This window comes from Triticum urartu, chromosome 2A (genome assembly GCF_056163025.1).
Source record: "Triticum urartu cultivar PI428250 chromosome 2A, HENAU_Tu73, whole genome shotgun sequence".
In the NCBI taxonomy this organism is placed as follows: domain Eukaryota; kingdom Viridiplantae; phylum Streptophyta; class Magnoliopsida; order Poales; family Poaceae; genus Triticum; species Triticum urartu.
The window spans coordinates 752,640,138-752,655,671 of NC_141874.1; the positions used below are offsets into that span (position 1 = coordinate 752,640,138).

General features: G+C 44.6%; 3 protein-coding genes across 4 annotated transcripts; 2 read left to right on the forward strand and 1 right to left on the reverse strand.

Moving 5' to 3' along the window:
- Positions 1-417: 417 nt before the first annotated feature.
- On the forward strand, positions 418-1,339 carry LOC147987789 (uncharacterized). Its single transcript, XM_087540435.1, has 4 exons — positions 418-573; positions 650-962; positions 1,046-1,147; positions 1,223-1,339. Exons 1-4 carry the CDS (start codon positions 419-421, stop codon positions 1,337-1,339), a joined length of 687 nt encoding a protein of 228 aa, XP_087396561.1. The 5' UTR covers position 418.
- Positions 1,340-4,596: 3,257 nt separating this feature from the next.
- On the forward strand, positions 4,597-9,863 carry LOC147987790 (RNA-binding protein CP29B, chloroplastic-like). Of its 2 annotated transcripts, XM_087540437.1 has the most exons (7): positions 4,597-5,082; positions 6,498-6,584; positions 6,687-6,924; positions 7,625-7,761; positions 8,070-8,171; positions 8,782-9,078; positions 9,229-9,863. In XM_087540437.1, exons 1-7 carry the CDS (start codon positions 4,717-4,719, stop codon positions 9,259-9,261), a joined length of 1,260 nt encoding a protein of 419 aa, XP_087396563.1. In that variant the 5' UTR covers positions 4,597-4,716; the 3' UTR covers positions 9,262-9,863. The 2 variants fall into 2 exon arrangements, with proteins under 2 accessions (XP_087396563.1, XP_087396562.1); XM_087540436.1 differs by having other exon boundaries at positions 8,782-9,863.
- Positions 9,864-11,418: 1,555 nt separating this feature from the next.
- On the reverse strand, positions 11,419-12,894 carry LOC125534579 (uncharacterized). The gene is made up of 2 exons (XM_048697765.2): positions 12,436-12,894; positions 11,419-11,833 (listed from the first exon to the last, which is right to left on the reverse strand). The coding sequence occupies exons 1-2, from the start codon at positions 12,709-12,711 to the stop codon at positions 11,750-11,752; spliced, it is 360 nt and encodes a 119-aa protein (XP_048553722.2). The 5' UTR covers positions 12,712-12,894; the 3' UTR covers positions 11,419-11,749.
- Positions 12,895-15,534: the final 2,640 nt, after the last annotated feature.

The following is a 15,534-nucleotide window of genomic DNA, read 5'->3' on the forward strand; positions in this document are numbered from 1 at the left end:
CATATGCAGCTAGACGATGCGTGTTGCAGGATCACAGGTAGTGCAGGCATTGGTGGTAATATGCTTCTACTTTCTGTATGGAGCTGGGAGCGTCTGCCTGTTGGACGCCCGAAGAGCGTCAGGTTTAATCCTTGGTATGAAGATGAAGATGACGAATTACAGCGCCCCACTTGGGCTTACAAGTGGGATGTAGTTTCCGAGATGACGAACGATGTCAATCTCATGTACCAGAAGTACGTTGCCGAGTTGGACACGATTACGCCTGAGCAGGTAACGAGGTCATTACTTCAGTCATTTCTCATGTTTGCCTGAAAAAAATTCACCAATTTTGCATTGTTGCCCTATTTCATAGGTGGAATAGCAGCCATATGGCGCCGATGATAGACTTGGGTACACCCCGGAGTTTACCATCAACCCGATGTGCTTGCGGGATAGGGATCTCTGGCGTATGCGGTGCCCACTGATATGCAACTGGGCTGTTGAGTTTCATTTGCCACATCGCGTGTGTCGTCAGTTTGGTCTGTTCCAGCCTCACCCGCCGAAATGGGTGGATACAGACAAAGCACTTCATAGGTAAGAGAGCATGAACCATATTGACTAAGCATCGTCACTCCTTAATTTTGCTAATGTTTGGTTTTGTACCATGCAGGTTGGACAGGAGAAAGCAGCGGAAGATAAAGGACTGGGACAAGCATCATGCTTCGTATATTACCCGCTTCCAGCTTTGTGTGGAGGAAGCTCGTAGCAGTGCACGCGCCAAGCTTCGTGAGCATAGTCCACTTGCTTTTGATAACTACATACGATGGCTTCTTGAAAATAATCGAGTTGAGATATGCCCGCCGGCATATAATGAGGATATTCTTGAAGAACTCGTAAACTTTGAGGATCTATCAAAGGGGAAGTACAACAGAGATGTCAAGGTAGGGCACGGAGTCCCTGCTGTCCCGGTGATTAACTATGTGGTAAAGTGTTTCTTCTTTACTTTCCTATTGGCCGTATTACACATGTTTGAATGGCTAACGTGTTCATTCTTTCTCATCCGCAGCGCACCGAGATCAAGAAAGCAGCTGATGAGAGCCAGTCTATTCTGGAGGAAACACCGGTTGGAAAAGACAATGATGATGGTTCACTACAAGCATTCCTCAAGGTACAAATCGCATTCACTATGAGAGGTAGTCTATGTTGCGGAGTTTGATATCTTCCATACTTGTTCATGTTACAGCGTCAGGCCAGGAAGTTAAGGCGGTTATCGAATCTTCTCGGTTGCCGTGATCCCGAATTTGATGAACCATCTGCCTCTAGGTCTGGTACACCATCAGACCCCTCATCTCACCATTAGGGGGACGATGTGAGTTCCTCATATGCTTATCTGGATGATGAGGATGCGGTCACCCAAGAGGTATGATTAATTCTTTAGATGTGATTCTCACTTGATTACGACGTCGGTCTTCACCATATTTTCGAATAGCAGATCAGTTGTTAACAGTTTCCTAGACGTACACATGCCGGCCGCTTTCACCTCGTACCTGCGTGCCGTGCACCTTTCTACATTCAGACAATCGACGAAAGGAGAACGGAAAGCCCCCTGGAATTTCCTTACCACCCACTTGACTTTCCCTTCTGATTCTCTTCTCGTGCCTGCTTATTTACAAGTGTCACCCTCATGATTCCTGTTATGTTTGTTTTTGAGACAAACCGCAAAGCTTTATTAGATCGTCACACAATATTTACAGGGACGAAATCAAGATCGTTGGGCTGGCCTAACCAAGCATGGCGTCCAACTCCAAGAAATAAAGCATACTATGCAAGTTTGTGAGCCTCGATATTCGAGCTCATAAATTCATGAACGATATTACAAGTATCAAAAGCAGTCTCATGTTGTATGATTTCATGCACAATCGCACCATAGCTCCCTTTGTATTCCTATTATGTTACACACGCAAAAAAAGAAGAAAAACGCTGGCCTACTTGAAGGAATATATAACCCGGCCCAGTCGGCTAACAAAGAGAATTAAGTTCAGTTGAATATATGAGTCATCGAAAGGCAGGTCCTGTTGATCGAATAGAGTATACGAGTAATTTACAAGAAATAACTTTAACCCGAAACAATTGTAGCTAAAACAACATGAACATAATAAAAAATTATACATGGTTATTTGACCACAAGAAAGGCGTGTGGCTCATTCACTAAACTTAAAAACCGTGTGTGTATTACAAAACAAGCATATTAAAAGGGAAGTTGCTATATTTTGGAAAAAAATGTTCTTTCTTATGTGTAATGTAAAATGTTCATCATGTATTAAAAATATTCATGTGTATGAGATTTATTTAAAATAAAAGGAAAAACATCTTGTGCAATTATTTAATAATTTTCATGTGTATAGAAAAAACATAAACAAAAATGAAAGGAAACAGAAAAGTAAAATAGAAAATATCGACTCAAAGCATGAAGAACAAAAACGGAACAAAACTCAGATAAACCGAAAAAAGAAATAAAATTGACAGAGACAAGAAGGAAAATACCAACACAAATATCAAATGACATGGCAACGAGGCGCCGAATTGGGCCGGCTGCGCACTTGTCCGACATTTTGGTCACAGTGAGCCGAAAATAAGACCACACGTGACTAATGTTGTCGTTGTGTTAGGACCAGTTTTATTGGTGCTTATGGATGGCTGTGGAAATAAGTTGTCCCCTGTTTAGCTTATTCTAGAAGTCCAATCTAAAGCCCTTAATTACTGCAAATCGTCTGGGCGTCATGTCAAGCCGTGGTTGCCACGATGGGCTGCCAACGTTTCTCCATGAAAAAAGTCCAAAACAAACCTTGAATTTGTAGGCAAAAGCTAAATCGAACCCTGAATTCCAATTCATGAAATCGGCACACCAAACTCTTCGATCCTGGTCTATTTTGAACTTTGAGAGGATTTAGCCGGTATTCGCTGAATTGGGTCGGCCTATTAGCGCAGTCTCTCGTGCTGGTCTGGTTTTTCCTTGTTCTTTTTTCTTTTTCTTTTTTCCTTCATTATACTTTATTTTTTCACTGGTTTTATCTGGTTTTTCTTTCTTCGTTATACTTTTGGTTTCTTTTCTTTCTTTCTCGATTTTCTTCATATTGTTTCTTTTCACTTTTGTTTTGTTTCTTTATCGGTAACTGGTTTTCTTTTTTACACATGTCTAATTATTCTCAGTACCCAATGTGAATTTTTAGGGAAAATACTTTTTGATACACTTTCGCCATATTTCAGATATGTTATTTACATTTTTTAAAAACATGTTTTCTTAAAAAATTGAATACATGGTAATGTTTTTTTTCCAAATACATGTTTAAAATTTCTTAACGATAATAACATTTTATAAAACTACACAAACATTTTTTACATTGTTACGAATTTTGAAAATTGTATACAATTTTTTCAAACACATGTCACGTATATTCTTCATATTGTTTTTGAAGTTCGACACTTCGGTGTTTTCCAAAAGATAAGTAATTTACAAAATTCCAAAAACATTATTTGTGACACAATTGTTGAAAATCCGAAACACTTTTCATGGCATGTGAAAAACTGTTGGAATTCTGAACATTTTTTGACAAATGTGATTTTTTTTAAATCACAGAAAGTTTTTAAAAAATGTGAGTAGAATTTAAAAATTCGAAACATTTTTTAAAACACAAAAGAAAAATTGAATTTGTGCCAAAAATAGAAAACAAGAACATTGTTTTAACTTCCAAACAATTTTAGAAATGTGCGAACATTTCTTAAACTCCACGAATTCTTGCTATGGTATAGTGGGCCAGCCCAAATTCTTGTCCGTGAGAGTAGCAGCTTATTCCGATCGGAATTGTAGTATTTCCAGTGTGCTAAACAGCTCTAGGGTCTAAAATAGACCGGGATTACAAGTTCAGGATGCCAATTTTCAGTATTCAAAGTTCAGGATTTAATTTAGCTTTTGTCTACAACTTCAAGATTTTTTTTGGATTTTTTCCCTTTTGCATGGCCTACCCACGTACTGTGAGGCTGCTTGCGTAGGTGACGCTCATGCATACCGCCGCCGATGCTAGTATGGGGCATTGCCGCAAGCCGAGTGACGATGCCACACGAGGGGAGGGGGAAACCATACATGTATTGGGAGGATGGATATAAGATGTCAGTGTGCAGTGCTGTGTTGCGAACATGGGCATATACAGGGTTAAAGGCATCTTCAATGTTGAGCCCCCTAAAATGGAAACGGTATCGGTCCACGGACAAAGGGAGCCGATCATCCAACCATGCCCGCGTATATTTCGAAACGAATTTCAACAAATCTGATAAATTACATGCAAGCTAGATGATTTTCATTTAAACCGAAGTACATTCATCATATTTTTGACATATTTCATTAAACAAAAGTGACCAGACCTGAACCTAGTCTAAATCTAAGGTGGCGTTTTCTTCCGTGTCCATGTGGGACGGATGAGATCTTATATGAGCTCCGAGGAGTGAAGGTGCGGTCGCCCACATGAAAAAATAAGACATGAGACACAAAGGACTCACGAAATTCAAAATTTGGGAAGCCGCAGCGGGCGAGACTTTCAGCGGGCCCACCAAGCCCCGGAATAGCTGGTCTCCACTCCACCAACAGTCCGTCCGCCGCCGTCGCTCCCCATTCCCCCACCCTCACCTTCCCTCCCAGCACCTCAAGCGATCCGCCTCCAGTCAGCGTCGCGCTCGCCGGGGATGACCTCACGGCTCTCGCGGATGGGGCCGCAGCCACGCGGCGTGGCGGAGAGCAGCTCCGACGACGACGAGAGCTCCGGGGAGCGCGATGCCCCCGCCGAGTTCCCCGAATCCACGCTCTCATGGTTCTCGCTGTTGGGGCTTCAGCCGCGCGACGTGGTGGAGATCAGCTCCGACGACGGTGGCTCGCCGGCGCCGGCGCCACGGACGCGGAGGAAGAAGGGCAAGGACGACAGCGACGACGATGACGACTGTGTGGTTCTGGACGGCGACCCCGACAAGCCGCTCGCTGTTGCGGGCGCCAAGGCGAGGGCTTCAGGGGGCGACGCGTCAGACGAAGTGGAGATCGTTGCCGCGAAAGGGCAGGTATCTATCGATCTGTTCCCTTCTTCCACTTTCTCTTTACAATGTGTTCCATTAACCGCCAGTTACATAATTCATTACATGTGAAATCGTCTCATGATTGCTAAGCCAAGTCTCACAACTGCCATCCCCCAATTTGGCTCCATGAACAGATATCATGTGCGCTGAGTTGTTACAGGACCCATGCCATATATTCAGTTCAGTCTTGCAACATCAAAAGCCACATTCAGTAGAAATTCAGTTTCCTGAAACAAAGCTCCATCAAGTCTGTTTTTAAGTGCGACACAGTTGCATCCTATCTGGCAGTTGTGTGTGAAGAACTCAAGATTCTTAAACAAAAGCAGCATCGGTATTTATTTTAAGAAACTCACTTGGCGGCGGAGGCCATCTGTGGATGCATGTTTGCTTCTGGGTCGCCCTCCCTCTCTGCTGCTTGAGCTTCCTGTATACGTACATGAACATATTTGTTAAGAGAGGGCCAAATTATATATGGAGTTTCAAATGTGCCTCCAGCATTGGCTTCATTTCTTTCATGCCACCACAGCCAAAGCAAGATGCACACCTTAGTGCATTCTTCTTCAGTTAGACGGATTGTTCTTCAAGAAAGCCGAGAGGATCATTGCATCTTCCGCAATGAAGATCTGCTTCACCAGTTGGGTATCCCAAGAGTTTGTTATTGGGTCAATTATATTCCATACTCTTGTGATCAGATTCAGATGTGTACCTCTCACTGGTAACGCCTCTTGGTAGCCAGGGATCAGATGATAATCCTGTCCTATGTTCTATCCATCCCCGACTCTCCAAATCATGCCCTTCCTTAGATGTTGGACACTTTTTGAAATGCTCCGCTATACATATGAGCTTCCATTGTTTGGTGTTGCTTTTACTATGTTGTTCCATGGGTGGTACCATGCTTTGTCACAGGTCAGTGGTCTGAGTGTCTAGGATCACCAATTATCACATTGTGAGAAAGGAATCTAGTGCACCGTGTTTGCGACCCAACACCTCTGTCCAGTCTATGCTCATTGCCTTGCATTTCATGGGTACCATAGAAGTTGTACGTTATATGTTGGAGCCAGGGTGTGTAGAGATGCTGATTTCATCGGTCATTCATTCGTATCTGTCACTTCGAAATAAATTTTGCTTCAGAGAGCATACAATTTAAGTGTCCCCTGTTCACTGCCGCACAACATACTTTTGATTCAAATGACGTGTAATTGGTTGAAGACCAAATAGATGCACCGTTCAACTTGTAACAAGAAAGTGGCCTATTTAAGTACATAGATTTGGATCATGTCTAACTGTCAAATTGAACAGAGATAAGGAGGAGCTTTATCGTAGAAATTACACTACTGCAATTTACCCGTGGTAGCATTTCTGTATCAGTTAAATTACAATCAGATGGTATGATTCTGCAGATAGCATGCAAGGACTTCCCTCACTCGCGTCATCTATGTGTTGACTTGCCCTTCAGCACTACTTCTCACGTAAAGCGCTGTAGCATGGTAAGTAACAAGCATTTTCACTCCCTGATGCTGTCGGCAATAGATACAATGATTATAGTACATCATTTGTAATGCAACCACATTGCTGTTTTTCAAATGCAGTGCTACTGTTTTGTATGCGATGTTCCAGCTCCATGCAAGTATTGGGGTCAAGGTCTCTTGAATGATGATCATTGTCATGCTACTGACAAGGAAGCCAAGTGGAAAAAACTGAGGCAAGCATTCAAGTGCAAAAGTATGCCAGCATCTTATTCCGAGAAACACCTGGATGACATCGCCCGAGGCAACCGACGCATGGCAGCCGCCCATCACCCGAGGACCTCCGAGGCTCCCCTGCCCGGTAGATTTCTTCTCTGTCTAGTTTCTCTCTGTACTCTGCCTATTTTCTTGCTTTCTTTGATGCTTGTTTAGTGCTTGCAGTGTGCTACTCTGTTGTCAAAAGTCAATCGTTTATTTGCTGTAGGTTTAGCTAGGTTAGTTGGTAAAACCATTTGTTTCTTGCAAAATTTGATATTTCTTCAAAACATTAAATACCGCATTCTTCCAGTAGTATGGGAAATTATGAGCTTATTTGAACAAGAGAATTAGGAGATAATGGCTATTGTGGGGAACAGATTTAAAATTTGGTTCTAATTTGATATTTTTCAAAAAAATCAGAAAACTTCTAGTAAATAATACATGCTTTCACTAGTAATCTGTGAAAGTTTGAGCATATTTGGATGAATGGATTTGGAGATAATGACTATTTCGCTAAACAGATTCCAAATTTTGTTCTGATTGATAATTTTCAAAAAAAATCCAAAAACATTCTAGTAATTACTACTCCCTCCGTCCCATAATGTAAGACGCTTTTGCAAGCTATGCTAGTTTGTAAAAACGTCTTACATCATGGGACGGAGGGAGTACACGTTTCCTCTAGTAATCTGGGAAATTTTCAGTTTATTTGCACAAAATGATTAGGAAATAATCGATTTTTTCTTTAAAAGGGCGTTCAGTTTTCTCAGCGTAAACTTTGAGCCCACCCTCCATTTTCTTTCTAGATTCGCCACCGCTGGATGTGGTGTACCCAACAAATCCATCAGCCAGGCAGGTTCGCGTGGAGAACCTACCGTATCACATGGACCAGGAGGACCTTCCCGGGCTCTTCTATCATGCTGGCAGTGTTGTGCTATCAGAGGTGAGCATTCTTATCTCTTCATTATCCTTGTCCGCTCATCCATATGTGAAATAGTGCCTCAAATTCTTGATTCATCAGTAATGTATGCACTACCTAAAAATGGCCTGCAACTACTGTAGCAACATCACACAGTTCTGGACTTTCCTTGTTGTATGTGGTGATGTGCGTTGTTGAAGTCTGTAGGGTGGAGCTGCTGGAGTCTAGCAGTAATTGGCTGCCTTTTGTGCTTTTGTGATACGTTTAGGTTGCAGTTGGTAGTGTTATCACTCATTGTTCTGAAATACAGTTTCTACGCTGTGCCTGTGCAGGTATTTTACGACAGGGAAACAGGCCAGAGCCTTGGATGTGGGCTTGTCACCATGAATACTGTTGAAGAGGCCGAGAAGGCTGTGGAGTTGTACCATCATAGCGTGAGTATATTTGATAAATGATAACCTGATGCGGCCAGTCTCCTCAAGTTAAAACTGGACCTATTCTCCTATCTTAGCTGCATCTCCTGTGCTCATAGTTGAGCAAGCACTACTCCCTCCGTTCCTAAATATTTGTCTTTCTAGACATTTCAAATAACTACTACATACGGATGTATGTAGACATATTTTAGAGTGTAGATTCACTCATTTTGCTCCGTATGTAGTCACTTGTTGAAATGCCTAGAAAGACAAGTATTTAGGAACGGAGGGAGTATATGATTATAGTATGGATATAAGGTCTTCCCCCAGTTTGCATTTCCATACCTTTCCTGTAATGTAATAGGATCCTATGGTTGTGTGATGTGGTATTGGTTTCTGGTTTGCATACAAAGTAAATTGATTTCAGGACACTGCCCTTTGTTTCTGATTTGAGGAACACCATTGTCTGAAGTGAAGCCAAACTAATGGCCCTCTTCGTTCTGCTAATTTGGTGTTCTTTCGACATAATTTGTTTCTTTTAGGTCTCGACGTCAGGGTTATGTGCAATTTCTGTGCTGAAGAATGTAGAACACTTTATGATTCTGATCGACCTTTTTATTTGGACATGCAGGAGTTGTGCGGCAGACTCGTTACTGTGAGCAAGGCAGCTGCAACTGGAGGTCGGGCAGAAGAAACACCGTCTCCCCATCGATCCGTGTCCTCTATGTTCATGCTCTTCGTGAACAATCTGTCGCCGGAAGTGAACGGATATGAGCTGAAGCGGCTGTTCAGCAAGTTCGGCGAAGTGGTCCATGCTAAAGTCATCTACCATCACACAGGAGCTCGGTGGGAGTCCAAGGAATTCGGCGTCGTCACAATGGCGACGCGCGAGGGGTTGAAGGACGCCATTCGGGGCCTCAACAAAGTGGTCAGTCAGACATTGTTTTACCCAGATGATGGACATGGCAGCCAGTCTGTCAACGATCCGGTGCTAGCTTTCGTGCAACTAGAAATTCTTGCTCCGACATGGTCGAGTATGTGATGACACATTTCCATGGTTTGGTTGTGAGTTTTGCAGGTCTGGAGGGGCCGTGAACTGCGTGTGGGATGAACTGCGAGTGGCGTTTCTTTACTGAGATGATGACATAGGAAAGGGATCATCTTTGTGTCTGTACCTATCTGTAGCAGGCTACCAGGATATGGATACTAATACTTTTATTCATATGAAAACATGATCTAGAAGCTGATCGTGGAAGAAAATTGCATGCACATGTAGGAAATTTGGGGCAGGGATTCTAGGAGATATTTAGGACCATGGTCCAGCGGAACCTATGGTCAATGCCGTTAGATATAGTAATGGTCTTCATGTGGATTTGGGCTTGGTTAGCATTCAAATTTCTTTGATTAGCTTAATCCTTCTCTTGGCAGCTTGCTCTAGGCCTGCGTAGGCTTGCATTTTTTAAGGGAAGGGCTGGCACACGCCTCTATGTTACTGTGGCAACATCTGAAGCAATCTGTTTTTCTATCTATTATTATTGTTTCATATGGTTATGGAAAAAAATATTCTTCCACAGATCGCATCCATTTGGAAAAAATGTTAAAAAAATTAGTTCACTGAACATTCAGGTTACTACATGTGTGAATTTTTTCATGATTTTTTGAAAAACAAAGAAAAACTGAATTTTATGTTGGCATGCATGTCCTGGGGGCAGAATTGGCGTGCATTAAACAATTGTGAACAGTGCGGCTGCATGGAGACAACTTTAAAGTCTTTGATAAGCTTATGTCAGGTGAGAGGAATATAGCATGTACCCATAATACTTTCAATACAATATTAAGTAGGAAATTAGTACTGATATTTTGGAAAAAGAGATGTAGACACATCAACTACGAAAATTTATCTGTTCAGCAACTAAAAATTCTAGATATTATTGGCTTTGCTATATGTCTGAACAGCAGGTCATCAATCATGCACAAGAAGATTGTAGGTTTCATGGGATACAAAATTGAAGGAAAAAGAGTTGCAGAAATATCTACGAAAAATTATCTATGCACGAATTATCTTGAGCGTATTTTCAAGTTTCAATTGCATAGCATTCCTTGCCAGCCTACTTCATGCATGTGTTGGGGACAGAGCTCGACAAGCATAACGAGGCAATAAACAATAGTGAACAGTGCGCATATGAGACAACATTTCATTGTCCGATGCAACATGACTATTTTATTAGCTATGGTATAGCATTAAATACGATCATATTTGGCACATGCATGGTTTCTAACCCTCTAAATTGTTCCCGCCATCACACTAAACTGTTTCCACCATGCAATAGTTTACTCACCATGCACATATCTCCATAACGCGGTGTCCTGAGATGAACGGTTCTGAGCATGGGTTCGGGTGGACTATGGTCCCAAGCAACATTTTCGGGATTCTAGTTAGTTGAATGCTCTGCCCTTGTTTCCCCGTGTCCTGCCCTCAACGGCACGCCAGCAGGCCAGGCGACCGTCCCTGGCCTTGAGCTGCAGCTGCACACCATTGTATTTTGTTGTTTGGAGACATGTTTATCTTCCTTTCTGATCTAGTTTCCAAGAACAAACTGACTACCCGAATCAATCTTGCATGTTTCGTCTTGAACACTGTTTGTGCGTGTTAGGATTCAGACTTTGATCACTCGGCCAGTTAGTAAGCAAAGCGAGCTGCATTCATTGTCTCTGAAGGTGAGGTTGGCCGGCCATGGTGACACGGAGAGTGTCATGGCCACGTGAAAAGGTGTGGGAGGGTGTGGTGTGGCCCTTTGCCAGTGACCGAAGAGTGCACAAGTTTACTTATTTATTTCCTTGTTTGCTTATGGTTTGAGCATTTTCAATTTAATTGACATGCATTTTGTGCATTTGCAGGTACGGGCGAACAATAGTTTGTGGTGCTTGTGATTGAACTATATATGTTTGTGTATTTAGGATTTCCTTTTTGGAATACAACTTAATTTTAATTGTAATTCTGTGGTTTGAATTTCTTTGTTGAACTATATGCACCTCACCTCAATAATATTTACCATGGAACAAATGTGGTTCAATAAAATGTGTTGTAGTAGAATAGAAATGAGAAACGAGAGTTTGGGTTGGAAAATTGCGGGATGGCAGTGGGTAACACGTTAATTTTGTCTTTACACCTCAAACGAACAAGTGACTTCATCGGCACTGACGTACGTGCGCGCCATACCTTGATATGTTAGTGTCCCAGGCCACTTGAGTCGTAATGAAACATATCTTGCCCCCCTAAGTCAGTTTTTGGAAAAGAGAGAATGACATGTTTCTCTGGAATTTTGCAGCCACGATATGTCAATGACAACACAACCTGTTATTGTTAATTTCCCAGATAATAATAACTAATTCTCAGCACCAAAAAATGGAAGGTGAAAAAGAGACATAGCCTAAAACTGAGGCGACAAATCCTTTAGTCCTCCCATTCCAACGGCATCATTTCCCCCTGGGATTTCCCAAAGTGTTCTTGCCTCTGTGAAGTCTTTCTTTTCTTCTATGTCTGGGATTCGAAGAGAAGAATCAAATCCCTGTTGTCCCAACGTTCACGGGCGTAATCTCTACTTCACGATCACCCAGACGGCGTAGATGATGCCCGGCGCGTAGGCCAAGAATGTTAGGATGAGGCAGATCCAGAATTCAATCTGCAGCAGAAACACCAGCAAGAAGCGATCCGATCAGGAGCCCCAGAATGTTGAAATGCATGCATATATCCATGGCAATGGTAAAGCTATTGTGTCACACACGTTAAAAAAAGAGTGAATTCCACTTTTTACCTTGTAGTTGTACATTTGTGACACATATTACCCCATTTAGCGGAAATTTTATCGAAATATCAGATTTTAGAGACTTTTAACACAGTTTTACCCCAGTTTTACATTTTCTTTGTTTATGGTCGATAGGATCGGCATGTTGCGTCATTGATTCGTCAAAATATCTGTAAGGATTGGAGGGCATCATTGGCGATCTTGTCCAAACTTCTCTTGTCTATCTGTTTCATTCCTTGTGGCCGTCCACATATTTTTGGATCCGGAGCATCACCTCACACCTTACCTGATGGACACGCATCAGAAAACGAGGGTCCAAAGCTTTCAAAAGGAGTATTCTAGACGAATTTTCACTCGACGGGGTAATTAGTGTCACAAATGTACAAATATGAGGTAAAAAGTGGAATTCACTCTTAAAAAAAAGAAGCTATTGTGTCACATCGACAACCTTGAGATGATGTGGGTGAGCGCACACTTACCTCACATTTGTACTTGAGGAAAACGCCGAGGGGAGGGATGAAGAAGGCGAGGATGAGGCAGAGGAATGTTGTGGCGCCGTCTGGCGGTGGTGATGGCACCACCACAACGACAGTTGCGCTTTCCGCCATTGGTTGCGGTGGTGCCGCCGTTGCGTTTTCCGCCATTGATTGCGGTGGTGCCATTGGTTGTGGCGGTGCCGCCGTTGCGTTTTCCTCCACTGGTTGCGGTGGTGCCATTGGTTGTGGTGGTGGTGCTATCGCTGCGGTTTCTACCATTGGTCGCGTCCAGACCAATCGCCGGCGAGTGATGGGGATTGATCACCGGCGAGTCCCCGACGTTTCTTGTGGTTGTGTGGACGTGGGAAGAAGCAGCCGCGGGGATGCGGGCAATAGCTTTGGCTTCCCCGCTTCACCGGAATGGGGACGCATGACTCGTCTCAGGCAGAACCAAAATAAGGGTGCATATTACATGCACGTGCGGCTTTCTGCTACTTTGAGATGGAGAAGGACTATATTAGGGGCGTGGCTTCATGCGCGCTGCGCACCTTTCGCATGAATGGGTCATTGGGCAAACCTTTTTATCGGATGGTGTTGCTCACATTGGGAGAAATTGTCGACGACCGTGGTGAAAGAGAAATTAAACTCTACCATGCATGGGATATCGGATTCCGTTGGAGATTCTCGTGCATACATGATTATCTTCTTTGCATGCATGGCTTTTTTTTTAGAAAAGGAGGACGACCCCTGGCCTCTGCATCTGGACGATGCATACGGCCACTTTATTAATTATTGACACAAGACCGTACAGAGTCATACAATAATAAGACTAAAGCCACCAAACTAAGCAACAACTGTCGCTATCCCTATCCAGTTGATGTAGGGGCGCTGAAAGTCTGGGTCTAATACCAAACAGACCACGCAGCCAAACCTAAACATCTAAAGACTTGAGGTCCCACCCAGGACGCCTGCCGGGTATGGGCACCCACCAGTCCGGCGTGCTTCTCAACCAGGACCACTGCCGGGTATGAGGCCGCCGCAGCCACCTGCCACGAATTCATCTTCAGAGCTGTACTGCTGCATCAACCTTGGCCGGTCCAACTGCCGCCGACGCCACCATGACGCCAGGCAGCGTCACCCTCCTGCGCGAGTCCATCTCCGCTCATCAGGCGCCGAGTCTCCACTGCGCCACGCCGCCGAGATCCGCCGTCATCAATGAAGCAGATGAAACACCGCTCCTCCTCTTGTCCCCTCCAACCAGCACTCGCTCCAAAACGATGCCCCCATGAGGGAGAACGATACCGATAGCACCTTCATCGTCCGATCCGGTAGACCTAGATCTAGGGTTTCCCCCGGAACTTCCCGATCAGGTTGATGAGACCTGCAACGACGATGCCTCCAGAAGAAAACGACGTCTGAGACTCCGCCATCGTCCGCCAAGACCACAGTCTGGCGCGATTTGTTGGGGAACGTAGCAGAAATTCAAAATTTTCTACGCATCACCAAGATCGATCTATGGAGTAATCTAGCAACGAGGGGAAGGAGAGTGCATCTACATACCCTTGTAGATCGCTCAGCGGAAGCGTTCAAGTGAACGGGTTAATGGAGTCATACTCGTCGTGATCCAAATCACCGATGAACCTAGTGTTGAACGGACGGCACCTCCGTGTTCAACACACGTACAGCCCGGTGACGTCTCCTACGCCTTGATCCAGCAAGGGAGAAGGAGAGGTTGGGAAGACTCCATCCAGCAGCAGCACGACGGCGTGGTGGTGGTGGAGGAGCGCGGGACTCCAGCAGGGCTTCGCCAAGCACTACGAGAGACGAGGAGGAAGAGGGGTAGGGCTGCGCCAACAGGGAGATTGAATCATGTGTTGGGCTGCCCCTTTGCCTCCACTATATATAGGGGAGAGGGAGGGCTGCGCCCCCACCTAGGGTTCCCACCCCAAGGGGTGCGGCAGCCCTAGATCCCATCTAGGGTGGCGGCCACAAGGGGGAGAGGGGGAGGCGCACCTAGGGTGGGCCTTAGGGCCCATCTGCCCTAGGGTTTGCCCCCTTCCCCTATTGGAGGCGCCTTGGGCCTTGGTGGGAGGCTCCCTAGCCCACCTAGGGGCTGGTCCCTTCCCACTATTGGCCCATGTAGGCCTCCGGGGCTGGTGGCCCCACCTGGTGGACCCCCGGACCCCTCCGGTGGTCCCGGTACACTACCGGTGATGCCCAGAACACTTCCGGTGGCCAAAACCATACTTCCTATATATCAATCTTTACCTCCGGACCATTCCGGAACTCCTCGTGACGTCCGGGATCTCATCCGGGACTCCGAACAACATTCGGTAACTGCGTACATACTTTCCCTATAACCCTAGCGTCATCGAACCTTAAGTGTGTAGACCCTACGGGTTCGGGAGTCATGCAGACATGGCCGAGACAACTCTCCAGTCAATAACCAACAGCGGGATCTGGATACCCATGCTGGCTCCCACATGCTCCACGATGATCTCATCGGATGAACCACGATGTCAAGGACTTAATCAATCCCGTATACAATTCCCTTTGTCTAGCGGTACGATACTTGCCCGAGATTCGATCGTCGGTATCCCGATACCTTGTTCAATCTCGTTACCGGCAAGTCTCTTTACTCGTTTCGTAACACATCATCCCGTGATCAACTCCTTGATCACATTGTGCACATTATGATGATGTCCTACCGAGTGGGCCCAGAGATACCTCTCCGTTTACACGGAGTGACAAATCCCAATCTCGATTCATGCCAACCCAACAGACACTTTCGGAGATACCTGTAGTGTACCTTTATAGCCACCCAGTTACGTTGTGATGTTTGGCACACCCAAAGCACTCCTACGGTATCCGGGAGTTGCACAATCTCATGGTCTAAGGAAATGATACTTGACATTAGAAAAGCTTTAGCATACGAACTACATGATCTTGTGCTAGGCTTAGGATTGGGTCTTGTCCATCACATCATTCTCCTAATGATGTGATCCCGTTATCAACGACATCCAATGTCCATGGTCAGGAAACCGTAACCATCTATTGATCAACGAGCTAGTCAACTAGAGGCTTACTAGGGACATGGTGTTG